This window comes from Muscardinus avellanarius (assembly GCF_963383645.1).
Source record: "Muscardinus avellanarius genome assembly, chromosome: 3".
Lineage (NCBI taxonomy): Eukaryota > Metazoa > Chordata > Mammalia > Rodentia > Gliridae > Muscardinus > Muscardinus avellanarius.
The window spans coordinates 117928887-117942935 of NC_137788.1; the positions used below are offsets into that span (position 1 = coordinate 117928887).

Consider the following 14049-nt stretch of genomic DNA (forward strand, 5'->3'; position numbering starts at 1 on the left):
TTCTACCTCTGGGCTACACTCCCAGACCTATTTTTACATTTTTATTTGGAAACAGGGTCTCCTAAACCAGCGCGCGCAGCTGGCTTCGAACCTGTGCGATCCTCCTGTCTCTGCCTCCCAAGCGAGGCAGGCGGGGATTACAAGCGTGCGCCACCATGCCCGGCCTCAAAGATAGTTTTTAAAAATACTTTCATTTGTTGCAAAGAAACTTAGAATGATAGCTTTTTTTGTTTGTTTGTTTGTTTGTTTGTTTGTTTTGGTACTACAGATGGAACCCAGTGGCTTTCTACCTCTGGGCTACACTCCCAGACCTATTTTATATTTATTTAGGAACAGAGTCTCACTAAGCTGCTGAGAACCTCACTAAATAGCTGAGGCTGGCTTTGAACCTGTTCAGTTCTCCTGTCTCAGCCTCTCAAGTATTGGGATTATTCCTGGCAGTATGATAGGCTTTTAAAAAACTCAAACTCAGCTGGGTGTGGTGGCGCACACTTGTAATCCCAGTACTTGGGAGGCTGAGACAGGAGGATCGCACAGGTTCGAAGCCAGCCTCAGCTACTTAGTGAAGCTCTCTGCAACCTAGTGATACCCTGTTTCCAAATAAAATAGTAAATAGGTCTGGGAGTGTAGCCTGGAGCTAGAAAGCCTCTGGGTTCCATCCCCAGCACCACCAAAATAAATAAATAAAAAAAAAATAAAAAAAATTTGTGGTACTAGGGATAGAACCCAGGGACATTCTACCTCTGAGCTGTGCCCCCAACCCTATATTTTATCTTTATTTTGAAACAGGGTCTCACTAAGAAGCTGAGGCTCTCCTCGAACTGCGATCCTCCTGAGTCAGCCTCCCAAATGCTGAGATTAAAAGTGTGCACCACCATGCCCAGCTTCAAAATTTGTGTGTGTGTTTTGAAGGGTATGGAACTCAGGGGCATTCTACCTCTGAGCTACACCCCAACCCTATTTTATTTTTCTTTAGAAAAGGTCTCACTAGGTTGCTGAAAGTCTCACTACTTTTTGAGGCTGTCCTCTAACCTGTGGTCCTCCTGTCTCAGCTTCCCAAGTATTGGAATTACATGTGTGTATCACTATGCCCAACTCTGAGTTAAATTTATGTTACTTTGTAAAGATACTTGAAATGGTAGTACTCTGAAATGCTAAACTGTAGAACTAAAACAGGGGTATTATACCAATGTTTGATTGACTTGTCAGGGGATTCTGCTTCCCTAATGGAAATATTAGAATCAACCTCACAGTGTTATTAAAACAATCAACTGAATAAATACATTTAATTGTCTAGGTCCAAGTGCTGAATATTTCCTATTACTTGTTATCACTCTTGTTACTTATTTACTAAAAACTTGTCACTTTGTCCGGACCTATCATTGACCAAAACAAGTTACCATTCTCTTAATCAAACTACCCTCTTTATTTATTGCCTCCAGTTTTTTTTTTTTTTTTTCTTTACTGGGATTACTGGGGCTGGAACCCAGGCGCATTCTACCTTCGAGCTACACCCCCAGCCCTATTTTTTATCCTTTATTTTGAAACAGGGTCTCACTAAGTTGCAGAGGGCCTCACTAAGTAGCTGAGGCTGGCTGCGAACTTGTGATCCTCCTATCTCAGCCTGTGATGTACTGGGATTACAAGTGTGCACCACCACGCCCCGCCACTGCCTCCAGTTTTGGCTGTCAGCATCTCCCTTACCAGATCCTAAAGCGCCCAAATCTTCTACCCTACCAGGTCCAGAGCAGGCATTCAAATATTAGTTCTCCAACTTTTATTTCACTCAAAAATTACATGCCACCACGTGACGTTTACGTATTAGGACACCTAAAGAGCATTTATGAAATAAATCGTGAGCAGGGAGAGCCCAACACTAAGTCAAACTTTTAGTGCAATACCCATTCTCATTGCTTTTCGCTGACGTCAACCGGCCCCCCGACCTCTGACGTCGAGGAGGCGGGTCTAGGGAGACAGCTGGACTTCCTCGGCCCGCCTTCCCAGGCCCGGCCGGCGCGGTCCCCAGCCCTGCCCCTTGGTCTATGTGGCGTTTCTATTGGCCAGTTTTCCCGAGGAGGCCGGCCGTGTCTCCGCCCCGCCCACAAGAGGGCGTGGCCTTCCCGCCCCAGGGGCCGGGACGGAGGGGGTGGCCGCGTCCGCCATCTTGGATTCCGCGGTAGCGCTGGCGGCAGCGGGGCGCCGCTTCTGGGGAGTGGCTCTTCCCTCCCCTCCCTCCTCCGGTCGGCGGCGGCAGCTCCTCCCACTGGGGGGGGTGGCGCGGCGGCGGTGGCACCTAGGCCATGGCGGCGACTACTGCTAACCCCGGTGAGGAGACGGAGGACCGGGGCGCTGTAAAGGGGGAGGGGCTGGCGGTGACAAGCGCGGAGCCCGGCGGCTGCGGGGCCCGCGGGGCGGCCGCGGTGGGGGAGGGGCCGCGGGCGGGGCGGGGCCGCGGGCCGGGGGACCTGGGGTCCCCGCTCCGAACTTCGTCGGGGCAGCGGCGGCTCGGCGCCCGCCCGCCCCGCCGCTCGGGTCTTTAAGCCTCCGCCAGCTGAGGATCCCCGGGGCCGGATAGCTGTAGGCAGTGGCTGTACTTGGAGAGTTCGGATTCCTGTCCGAGCACCGCCTGGCTCCCTAGCTGAGGTGTGGGTTCCAAGCACTTAAGCGTTTAGATTGTAATTTAAAATTGAAAACGCTTGCATAGATAAACCTGGTTTTTGTAGCGCACGCCTGTAGTTCCAGTACTTGGGAGGCTGACACCGGACGATCGTAGGTTCGAGACCAGCCCCAGCAATTTAGCAAGACACTATTTCAGAATTATAATAATGTTTTTTTTTTAAGGAGTGGAAGTGTAGCTCGGAGGTAGAATGACCCTTCAATTTAATCTCTACCACAAAATAAATAAATGAAGAGAAAGTAAAATTTTTGAATATATATGCTGAATCTGTTTGTTGGCTTTACCTCTCACCCCACACCCTCAGGCTATGTACTTTGAAATTTGGGCTCAGGTGTTAAGAGGGTCCAGAAATGTCTCTTCCGGTTCGGAGGGCAGAGGTTGTGGTTCAGGACAATTTTTTTTTTTTGTCCAGAAACCCATGTTTAAATCTTGTGAGGCCTAGATCGAGGCAATTCTCATGCTTTAAGGAAAGTTTAGTTCCATTCCATTTCCCAGAAAACATTCATGGAAAAAAAAAATCCAGCCAGTCTTGGCTAAGATATGGAATAGGTTTTAACGTCATTCTAGAGAGATACAGATCTTCAAAATCCTAGTCCCCGCCCTCTTTCCATGATTTTATTTCTCTCTAGAAAGTGTTTCATTTTAGGGGGCCTATTTTAGCTTGCTAACCTTGGCCCTTTATTGTAAAATAAAAGTCATCCTTTCCTAGAAATCCATATCTTTGGCTGGGTGTGGGCACACTGCTGTATTGCCAGCTACTTGGGGGGCTAAGAATGATCACAAGTTGGGGCTAGCCTCTGAAATTTAGGGAGACTGTCTCATTATAAATAAAAAGCATTTTTAAAATAAAAGTCAATTTGTCAGCTTTAAAAAATAAAAAGCGTTGGGGATGTAACTCAGTGGAGATCATCTGGGTTCAATCTTTAGTACTGCCAAAAAAAGCGGGTTGGGGGGGGTAGGAGGGACTGCACAGGTGGTGGGGATTCCGTACTGTGCCCATGTTGAGATTTAAATTTGATTTTCTTCATGTCTCTGAAAGGCAATATAATTTTGCAGTACCCAGGTATGATATTTAGTTGAATCACTGTATAATTTATTGTCTTTTCCACTATGATTCTGGAAGCTGAGCTATTTTAAGAAATTTGTCACATGTCAGTTACCACGTTTTTAATCTTTAAAAAATATTTTAGGGTAAAAGGAGATAAAATTAATGACCAGATTTCATTGAGAAAAATGCTGACTGATAGAATAAAGCTGTACGACTGTAAAAATGTTGCTAGGGAAAACCTGACCTTGTAGTTAAATAACCTATCTGAACTAGGGAGTAAATAAACAAGATTTTAAACTCATCACACGTTGCAAAAATCTAGTATAACACTCGCCAAATTGGGAGGCATTTCTCCTGTTAAGAAGTGGCCCGGGTAAACAAGTTTTAGTGCATATGTCAAAGCTTTTTTCCAGCTGTGTGGGTGGGGTTGCTTTATTTTGTTTTCCAACAACCCTCACCAGAATGATAATCTCTTGACTCTGTTTTCATTAGCTGATGAATATCAGCTTAAATCTTAAACCAAAAGTAGGGTTTTTTTTTTTGTGTGTGTGTGTGTATGCAGTATCTTTGTTAGTGTTGATTATGTTTATTGTTCTTTGGCTGCTTGCTATTTCAGTGTTTGTTTATTTTTGTGGTACTAGGGATTGAACCCAAGGGCATTCTACCTCTGAGCTACACCCCAACCATAATTTTATCTTTTAGTTTTTGAAATGGTCTTGCTAGGTGATGAGAGTTTTTTGCTGAGGCTGTCCTCGAATCTGAAGTCCTCCTGTCTTAACTTTCCAAATACTGGGATTACAGGATTGAATCCAGGGGCATTCTTCCTCTGAGCTAGTACACCCCCAGCTCTTTTTATTTTTGTTTTGAAACAGGGTCTTTCTAGGTTGACAAGAATCTCACTACTTACTGAGGCGGTCCTCCAACCTGCAGTCTTCCTGTCTCAGTCTCCCAGGCATTACAGGCATGCACCACTGTGCAAGGTTTAGATGTCTTTTTGTTTTTTTGCAGTACTGAGGATTGAACTCAGGGGCCTTCTACCTTCAAGCTATATCCCCAGCCTTATTTTTTATTATTTATTTATTTTCCTTGTAGTACTGGGGATGGAACCCAGGGGCCTTTCTACCTCTGGGCTATATTCCCAAGCCTCTTTTTTTTTTTTTTTTTTTAAATATATATACTTTATTTAGAAACAGGGTCTCACTAAGTTGCTGAGAGCCTCACTAAGTAGCTGAGGCTGGCTTCGAACGTGTATGAACCTCCTGTCCCAGCCTCCTAAGCGCTGGGATTACAAGCATGTACCACCATGCCCGGCTTATTCTTTATTTTGAAACAGGGTTTCACTAAGTTGTAGAGTCTAAGTAGCTGAGGTTGGTTGTGAACCTGCAGTCCTTCTGTCTCAGCCTCCCAAGTACTGGGATTACAAGTATGTGCCACCAGCGCTCCCCTGCCCCAGATGTCGTGTGTGTGTGTGTGTGTGTGTGTGTGTGTGTGTGTGTGTGTGAGAGAGAGAGGGGGGGGGAGGGAGGGGGAGGGAAAGAAAGGTACTGGGGATGGAACATGGAACCCAGGATCATTCTACCTCCGAGCCACACCCTCAAGCCCTATTTATTTATTTATTTTTTAGGCACTTTAATTTTGAAATAGGGTCTTACTGAGTTGTGAAGGGCCTCCCTAACCAAATGCTGGGATTATAAGCATTCCACCCATCTGGTCTTAGATGTCTTTCTTTTGTATTGTATGTGTGGTACTGGGGATGGAACCCCAGGGGCATTCAACCTCCAAGCTACACCCCAGCCATTTTTTTTTTCTTTTCTTTTTTTGTCAGGTGTGGGGATGGAACCCAGGGACATTTGACCTCTGAGCTACACCCCCCTGGCCTATTGTTTATTCTTTATTTTGAAACAGGGTCTCACTAAATTGCCAAGGGCCTCACTAAGTAGCTGAGGCTGTCAGTGAACTGATCCTCTGGTCTCAGCCTCCTGAATGCTGGGATTACAAGCGTGTGTCACCATGCTTGGTACCCTGCCCTATTTTTTATTCTTTGTTTTGAATCAGGGTCTCACTGAGTTGCAAAGGGCTTCACTAGTTGAGGCTGTCATGAATCCTGATCCTCCTGTCTCAGCCTCCCAAATACTGGGATTACAAGTGTGTGCAACCACACCTGGCTTATTAGATTTCTTTTTTGATGTTGAAAATTTTTTTATTTCTCCTAAGTTTCTGATTCCCATGTCCAATATGTGATAACTAAATAAATCTATTTTTCCTTTTTTCCCCCTTTGTCCCTTAATGTCAAAAGGGAGAGATCATGAATGTTTTGTGGAGTTCGTTAGTCTCTTATATTTTGCGAAACGAGATCCATGAATGGGGGACATAGGATGGAAATGTACTGTGTTCAGTGTAAGGAAAGTAAATGTTTTCATGTAAGAATTTCTTGCTACATTGTCATCTTTTTTCCTTAGAGCCATGTTAGGGACCAGGGACATCATACCAATATCATTGTTGTTCTTTGTATTTTTGCTGGAGTTGAGTACTGATTGATTTTTTTTTTATCATTCTTGTTCTTTCTTCACATGTATTTGTACTACGAATTGAACCCAGGGGCATTCTACCTCCAAGCTGTCCTCCTAGCCCTTTTTATTTAGAAATAGGGTCTCATTAAATTGCTGAGGCTGGTCTCAAACCTGCAATCCTCCTATCTCAGCCTTCCAAGTAATGGGATTACAGTCATGTGCCAGCATGTCCCGCTGCAAAAAAAAGTTTTTAAATATTTCAAGGCCGAGCGTGTTGGCATATGTTTGTAATCTTAGTACTTGGGAGGCTGAGATAGGAGGATCAGAGATTCAAACCAGTCTTATCAATTTAGTGAGACTTCAACAACCTACCAAGATCCTGTTTCAAAACAAAAAAATTAAATGATGTTAGAGGTATAGCTTGTTGGTAGAATGCCCCTGGGTTCAATCCTTGGTACCACAAAAATATTTCAAAGCTGAGCGTTTTGAGGCATGCCTGTAATCCCAATAATTGGGAAGCTGTGACTGGAAGATCACAGATTTGAGGCCAGCCTCTGCAAGACCCTATTTTAAGTAAATAAACAAAATAGGGTTTGGGGTATAGCTCAGAAGCACTATGTGCCTGGATTCAATCCCCACTACCAGTTAAAAAAAAAAAGAAGTATTTCAGCTGGGTGCAGTGGTGCACAGCTGTAATTCCAGTTCCAAGAAGGTTGAGACAGGAGGGTCATAGGTTGGAGGCTGCCTAAGTAATTTAGGGAGGCCCTCAGCAACTTAAGACACTGCTTCAAAATAAAGGGCTAGGGATGTGTCTCAGGGGTAGAGCTCTCCCCTAACATGAGCAAACCCCTAGATTCAACCCCCCCACACACACACACTGCAAACAAACACACAACCCAAAAAATAGAAAGTGCACATCTGTAATTCCAGTACTTAGGAGGTTAAACTGGAGGATCACAGGTTTGAGGACCGCCTCAGCAATTTAGCGAGACTCTAAGTGACCTAGGGTTTTCTTTTTTTTTTTTTTTTTTTTAGTACTGGAGATGGAACCTAGGAGCTTTCTACTTCTGAGCTATACCCCCAACCCTGTTTTTTATTTTTTATTTTGAAACAGGATCTTACTGAGTTACAAAGGGCCTCACTAAATAGTAGCTGAGACTGTCGGCGAACCAGGATCCTTCTCTTTCAGATTCCCAAATGCTGTGATTACAACAGTATGTCACCATGCCCAGCTTCAGTTATATTTATTCTGACTATTTTTTTATGGTACTGGGGATTGAATCCAGGGATATTCTACCTCCCGGCTATACCCCTAGCCCTATTTTATTTTTTATTTTGAAATAGGATCTCACTAAGTTGTGGAGGGCCTCATTAAGTAGCTGAGCTGGCTACTTAATGGGACCCTACTGTTTTAGCCTCCCAAGTACTGGGGTTACAGTGTGCCACCACATCCAACTTTGTTCTTATTTAAAGACTGCTGGAGCCAGGCGTGGTAGTGCACGCTTGTAATCCCCGCACTTGGGAGGTGGAGACAGGAGGAACGCACAGGTTCGAAGCCAGCCTTGCTGGCTTAAGAGACCCTGTTTCCAAATAAAATATAAAATAGGTCTGGGAGTGTAGCCCAGAGGTAGAAGGGTTTCATCCCCAGTACAAAAAAAAAAAAAAAAAAAAAAAAAGACTGCTGGATCCTGGTGTGATGGTGCATGCTTGTAATCTTATTACTTGGGAGATTGAGACAGAAGGATCTCAGGTTCAAGGCCAGCATCAGTAATTTAGGAGGCCCTCAGCAATTTAGCGAGACTGGTTCAAAATAAAAGATAAAAGGACTGGGAGTTTAACTTAGAGGTAGAAGTCTTCTGGATTCCAGCCTCAGTACCACACACACACACACACACACACACACACACACACACAAGACTGCTAGTGACAGTCCTTCATTGTCTTCAAGGGACCTGGGACCTGGTTCTTCATCTTATATCTTTTTTTTTGGAATTGGGGCTTGAATGCAGGGACATTCCATCTTCGAGCTACACTCCCAGTCCTTTTTATTTTGAAACAGGATCTTGCTAAGTTGCCAAGGCTATCCTTTAACCTTTGATTCTCCTGTCTCAGCCTCCGAAGTACTGGGATTACAGGTTTGGGCTACTATAGCTGGGTTTATTTTATATATATATATATAAAATTTCTTTTGTAATACCAGAGATTGATTGAACCCAGGGGCATTCTACATCCAAGCTTTACCCCCAACAGTATTTTTTATTCTTTATTTTGAAACAAGGTCTCAACAAGTTGTGGAGAGTCTCACTAAGTAGCTGAAGCTAGCTTCTAACCTGCGATCCTCCTGTCTCAGCCACAGCCAGCTTCATTAGATCTTAATATGCTATTTGATCAGAAGAAGAAATAGATATGGTGTGTAGTCTGCTCATTGCTAAAGTACTAGTTTTAACATGATGATTACTTTTTTTCTGTATGAATTGATATTCTTCATACTCTGTAACTTTTTACTAATTCTACTCATGAGTGAAAAGTAGTCTTTCTTTATAAATTACTAATAACTAGCCGGGCATGGTTGGTACATGCTTATAATGCCAGCATTTGGGAGGCTGAGACTGGAGGATCACGGTTTGTGGACAGCTTCAGCTACTTAGTGAGGCCCTTTGCAAATCAGTGAGACCCTCTTTCAAAATAAAGAATAAAAAATTGGACTGGGAGTACAGCTTGGAGGTAGAATGCCCTTTGGGTTCCATCCCCAGTACTGGGGAAAAAAATTACTAATAACTTTGTGATTTTTTTTTTTTTGGTGGTACTGGGGTTCCTGGAAGCCCTTCTACCTCCGGGCTACACTCCCAGACCTATTTTATATTTTTATTTGGAAACAGGGTCTCATAAGCCAGCGCAGCTGGCTCCGAACCTGCGCGATCCTCCTGTCTCCGCCTCCCAAGCGTGGGGATTACAGGCGTGCGCCACCACGCCCAGCTTGTGAACATTTTGTGTGTGTGTGTGTGTGTGTGTGTGTGTGTGTGTGTGTGTGTCTTTGGACCATATTCCTCCTGTCTCACCCTCCCAATGATGAGATTACAACTGGGATTACAAGCACCTGGCTATTTATTTATTTATTTTTGGTACTGGAGGTGGAACTTGGGCTTTTCTACCTCTGGGCTATACTTCCAGACCTATTTTTTATACTTTATTTGGAAACAGGGTCTCACTAAGTTGTTGAGGGCCTCACTCAGTAGCTGAGGCTGGCTTCAAACTTGTGCGATCCTCCTGTCTCAGCCTCCCAAGCGCCGGGATTACAAGCGTGCGCCACCATGCCTGGCTGCCTTACTTTATTTTTTCAACAGGTTTGCTGATAACCTCAGCTTCTTAGTGGGTCCCTCTGGAACTTAGACCCTATTTCAAAATAAAGAATAAAATAGGGCTGGGTATAGCTTAGAGGTAGAATGCCCCTGAGTTCAATTCCCAGGAGAGAAAACACCACACACACACACACACACACACACACACACACACACACGCACGATGTCAAGATAATTTTTCAAGTTATATTTTATTGCAAAGTCTTTTTTTTTTTTTTTTTTTTTTTGGTTTTGTTTTCGTTGGTTCTAGGGATTGAACCCAGGGGTTTTCTACCTCTAAGCTACACCCTCAGCCCCACTTTTTACATTTTTAAGTTGTGGAGGGCCTCCCTAAATTGCTGAGGCTGGCTGCAAACCTCCTTCTGTCTCAGCCTTCTAAATACTGGCATTTCAAATGTGCCCCACCATAGCACACACCACACCTGGCTTGCAAAGACTTTTTAATTTTGTGATACTGGGGATAGAAGCCATGGGCATTCTACTTCTGAGCTGCACCCTCAGCCCTATTTTATTATTTTATTTTGAAACAAGGTTTCCTAAGTTGTGTGGAGGGCTTCATTAAGTTGTTGAGGCTGGTGGGGAACCTGTGATACTCTTATCTAAGCCTCCTAAATATTGGACTACAAGTTTGTGCTACCATGCCCAGCATGCAAACACTGTGTGTGTGTGTGTGTGTGTGTGTGTGTGTGTGTGTGTGTGTAACCCTGGAGCATTCCACCTCTGAGCTACATCCCCTGCCCTATTTTTATTCTTTTTTTGAAACAGGGTCTCACTAACTTGCAGAGGGCCTAAGTAGCTGAAGCTGTCTGCGAATCAGGATCCTCCAGTCTCGGCCTCCCTAATGCTGGGATTACAAGTGTGTGCCACCATACCCGGCTTGCAAACGCCTTTTAAAAATAATTAATATATTTTACTAATTCAGTAGTTGAAAAGGAGCCTCAATCTGTACTTCTCCATTCTTGGAACTTTACTTTTCCTGTTTACTTTGGATTAATATTCTCTCACCTTAGTTTTTGGCATTCTAAATCTCTCCCCATTTTGAGAATAATGTTTTGGTTCTGTTATGGATGACTTTCATCTGAGGGATCTTCACATACCAGGTGATGGCTGATCTTTTTTTCTTGAACCCAGGCGTGTTCTGCCTCTGAGCTGTACCCTTAACCCGTTTTAGTTTCTGTTTTGACACAGGGTCTTGCTAGGTTGCTGAGGGTCATGATAAGTTTTGAAGGCTGGCCTGGAACCTATATGGTCTTCTGTCTCAGCCTCCCATGTTCTGGGATTATAAGCATGTGCCACCATTCCTGGTAGTGATTGATAATTTAAAAACTAAATTACAGTACTCAAGAAAAGTAAACATGCTGGGTGCAGGTAGAGCATACCTGTAATAACAGTATTTTGGAGTCTGAGACAGGAGGATTGCAGGTTCGAGGTCAGCCTCATCATTAGACCTCAGCTGGGCGTGGTGGCGCACGCTTGAAATCTCAGTGCTTGAGAGGCTGAGACAGGAGGATCACACAGGTTCGAAGCCAGCCTCAGCTGCTTAGTGAGGCTCTCAGCAACTTAGTGAAACCCTGTTTCCAAGTAAAGTATAAAATATATCTGGGAGTATAGCCCAGAGGTAGAAAAGCCTCTGGGTTCCTCCCCCAGTACCATACACACACAAATTAGTAAGACCTTATTTCAAAGTAAAAAATAAAAGGGCTTGTGGCATAAATCGGAAATAGAATGCCCCTGGGTTAAAGTAAATCCCTAGTAAAAAGAAAGAAGGAAAAAAGAGAACTAAACTTGTTGGGGTGTAGCTCAGTAGTAGAGTGCTTGCCTGGCATGTGAGAGGCCTTGGGTTTGCTTCCCAGTGCAGAAAAAAAGAAAATGAAACACATTTTCTTTGAGTTTACCTTAGTCATAACATCTTAGAATTGTTTAATTTTAAAACTAGTAAAATTTAAATTTTCCATTATGGAAACTGTCTTTCAAATTATCTTTGTCCCTGAGATAATTTAGTGAAGTTATTTGGTACCTTGTAAGTGTATTGAAAATAGTAGCTTCCTTCAATCCCAAGTAACACACACACACACACACACACACACACACACACCCTAAAAACAAGTAGGAAAAAGAAAAACATCAACCCTGTATAAAGGTGAGTATAGTATTGTATTGAATGACACTAGACAAGATCTGAGTAAATGAATGATGTGGCATATGGTTGGGGAAATACAGTATCACAATAGTATTGTTCTTTCATAATTAATAATTTGAACATTATTGAAGTAATCTCAATTTTTTGGTGGTTGTTAAAACTTCACACAGATTTTAAGGTTCAAAAGAAAGGTGAGCCGGGTGTGGTGGCGCACACTTGTAATCCCAGTACTTGGGAGGCTGAGACAGGAGGACCGCACAGGTTCAAAGCCAGCCTCAGCTACTTAGTGAGCCTCTCAGCAACTTAGTGAGACCCTGTTTCCAAATAAAGTATAAAAATAGGTCTGAGAGTATAGCCTGGAGGCAAAAAGCCCCAGGGTTCCATCCCTGGTAATACCAAAAAACAAAACATACAAAAAAGAAAAAATTCAGAAAGATGAAATATGTAACGTTCAGATGTTTTTAAACACTTAAAATTTATATTCTGAGATAATTTTAGATTCATAGTTACTAGAAATGATACAGAGATCTCCTATATCTTTAAGTAGTTTCCTTCTGTGGTGGTATTTTGCAAAAAAGTATCATGAGTAGGATATTGATATTGATATAGTTAAGATACAGAATTTTGAGTAGGTGGGGTGGCACATGCCTGTAATCCAGCATTTAGGGGGCTGAGACTGGGAAAGTGCAAGTTTGAGGCCAGGGCATGCTAATTCATTGAGACCCTGTTTCAAAATAAATAAAAAAGGCTGGATATTTAGCTCAGTGGTAAAGTGCTGGCCTGGCATGCATGAGGCCCTGGATATGGGGGGTTAGGGGGTGAATAGCCTCCAACCTACAATCCTCTTGTCTGAGCCTCCAAAGTACTGGTATTACAGACATGCACCACCACACCCTAGCTTTTTTTTTTTTTAAACTGTGTGTGTGTGTGTGTGTGTGTGTGTGTGTGTGTGTGTGTGTGTGTGTCTGGGCCTGAATCTAGGGGCATTCTACCTCTGAGCTGTACCTCTAGCCCTATTTATTATTATTTTGAAACAAGGTTTCACTTAAGTTGTAGAGGGCCTCACTAAGTAGTAGAGGCTGGCCAGGAACCTGGGATCCTTCTTTCTCAGTCTCCCAAGTACTGGATTACAAACATGTGCCATGAAGCCTGGCTTATTTTTCCTTTTTAAAAATAATTGTAAGCCGAGCGTGGTAACGCACGCTTGTAATCCCCGTGCTAGGGAGGCTGAGACAGGAGGATCACACAGGTTTGAAGCCAGCCTCGGCTACTTAGTGAGGCTCTCAGCAACTTAGTGAGCCCCGTTATAAAATAGGTCTGGGAATATAGCCCAGAGGCAGAAAGCCTCTGGGTTCCACCCCCAGTACCACCAAAAAAAAAAAAAAAAAAAGTAAGTCAGGCTTGGTGGCACCTGCCACCAAGTACTTGGAAGGCTGAGACAGGAGAATTGCAGGTTCAAGGCCAGCCTCAGCAGTGTAGTGAGAACCTGTTTCCAAACAAAAGATAAAAAGGCTAGAGGTGTAGTTCAGAGGTAGAATGTTCCTGGATTCCATCCCCAGTAAACAAAACAAAACACAGACAAATAGTAATAATAATTATAAATGATTCTGTATTTTTATTTTGGTTGCATATATTAATTGTAAGTATGAAGAAATGCAATTGATTTTGTATTTGTATGTTGTACCCTGTGACTGTTAAATTCACTTATTCTAGGAGTTTTCTTTCTTTTTTTGGGGGGAGGTGGGGGTATAGAGCCCTTAGTATTTTCTAACAGGGATGTAACCCTCATATAGGGACAGTTTAATTTCATCATTTTTTATTTGGATGATTTTTATATTCGTGTGTGTGTGTGTGTGTGTGTGTGTGTGTGTGTGTATGTATGTGTGTGTGTGGTACTGGGGGTGGAACCCAGAAACTTTCTACCTCTGGGCTATGCTCCCAGCCTTATTTTATATTTTATTTGGAAACAGGGTCTCTCTAAGTTGCTGAGAGCCTCACTCAGTAGCTGAGGCTGGCTTCGAACCTGTGCGATCCTCCTGTCTCAGCCTCCCAAGCGCGGGGATTACAAGTGTGTGCCACCACGCCCGACTATGTTCTTTTCTTAAATGTTTGCTCTGGCTAGAATTTTCCACACTATTTGAGTAAGTGGAGAAAGTGGACATTCTTGTTCAGTTTCTAGGCCTAGGTGAAAATACTGTCTTTCACTATGTATAAGCTCTATGAGGGGTTTGTGTGTGTGTTAAAATTATTTTATCAAGTGGAAGATGGTTTCCTCTATTTCTATTTTATTCAGAGAGTTTCTTTTGTGTGTGTGT

The 14049-nt window shown here is 43.3% G+C and overlaps 1 protein-coding gene across 8 annotated transcripts in view; it reads left to right on the forward strand.

The window, feature by feature from the left end:
* Nucleotides 1-2300: 2300 nt before the first annotated feature.
* The window catches only part of ARNT (aryl hydrocarbon receptor nuclear translocator), a gene marked incomplete at both ends in the record, with an annotated part of 79276 nt that continues 67527 nt past the window's right edge, over nt 2301-14049 (forward strand). For 7 of the 8 annotated variants that reach the window (XM_080692414.1, XM_080692415.1, XM_080692416.1 and 4 more), the window contains one exon: nt 2301-2325. In XM_080692414.1, the coding sequence (XP_080548540.1) occupies nt 2301-2325 (25 nt within the window). Of the gene's footprint in view, nt 2365-14049 lie in introns of all 8 variants that reach the window. The other variant, XM_080692411.1, reaches the window with a different exon arrangement.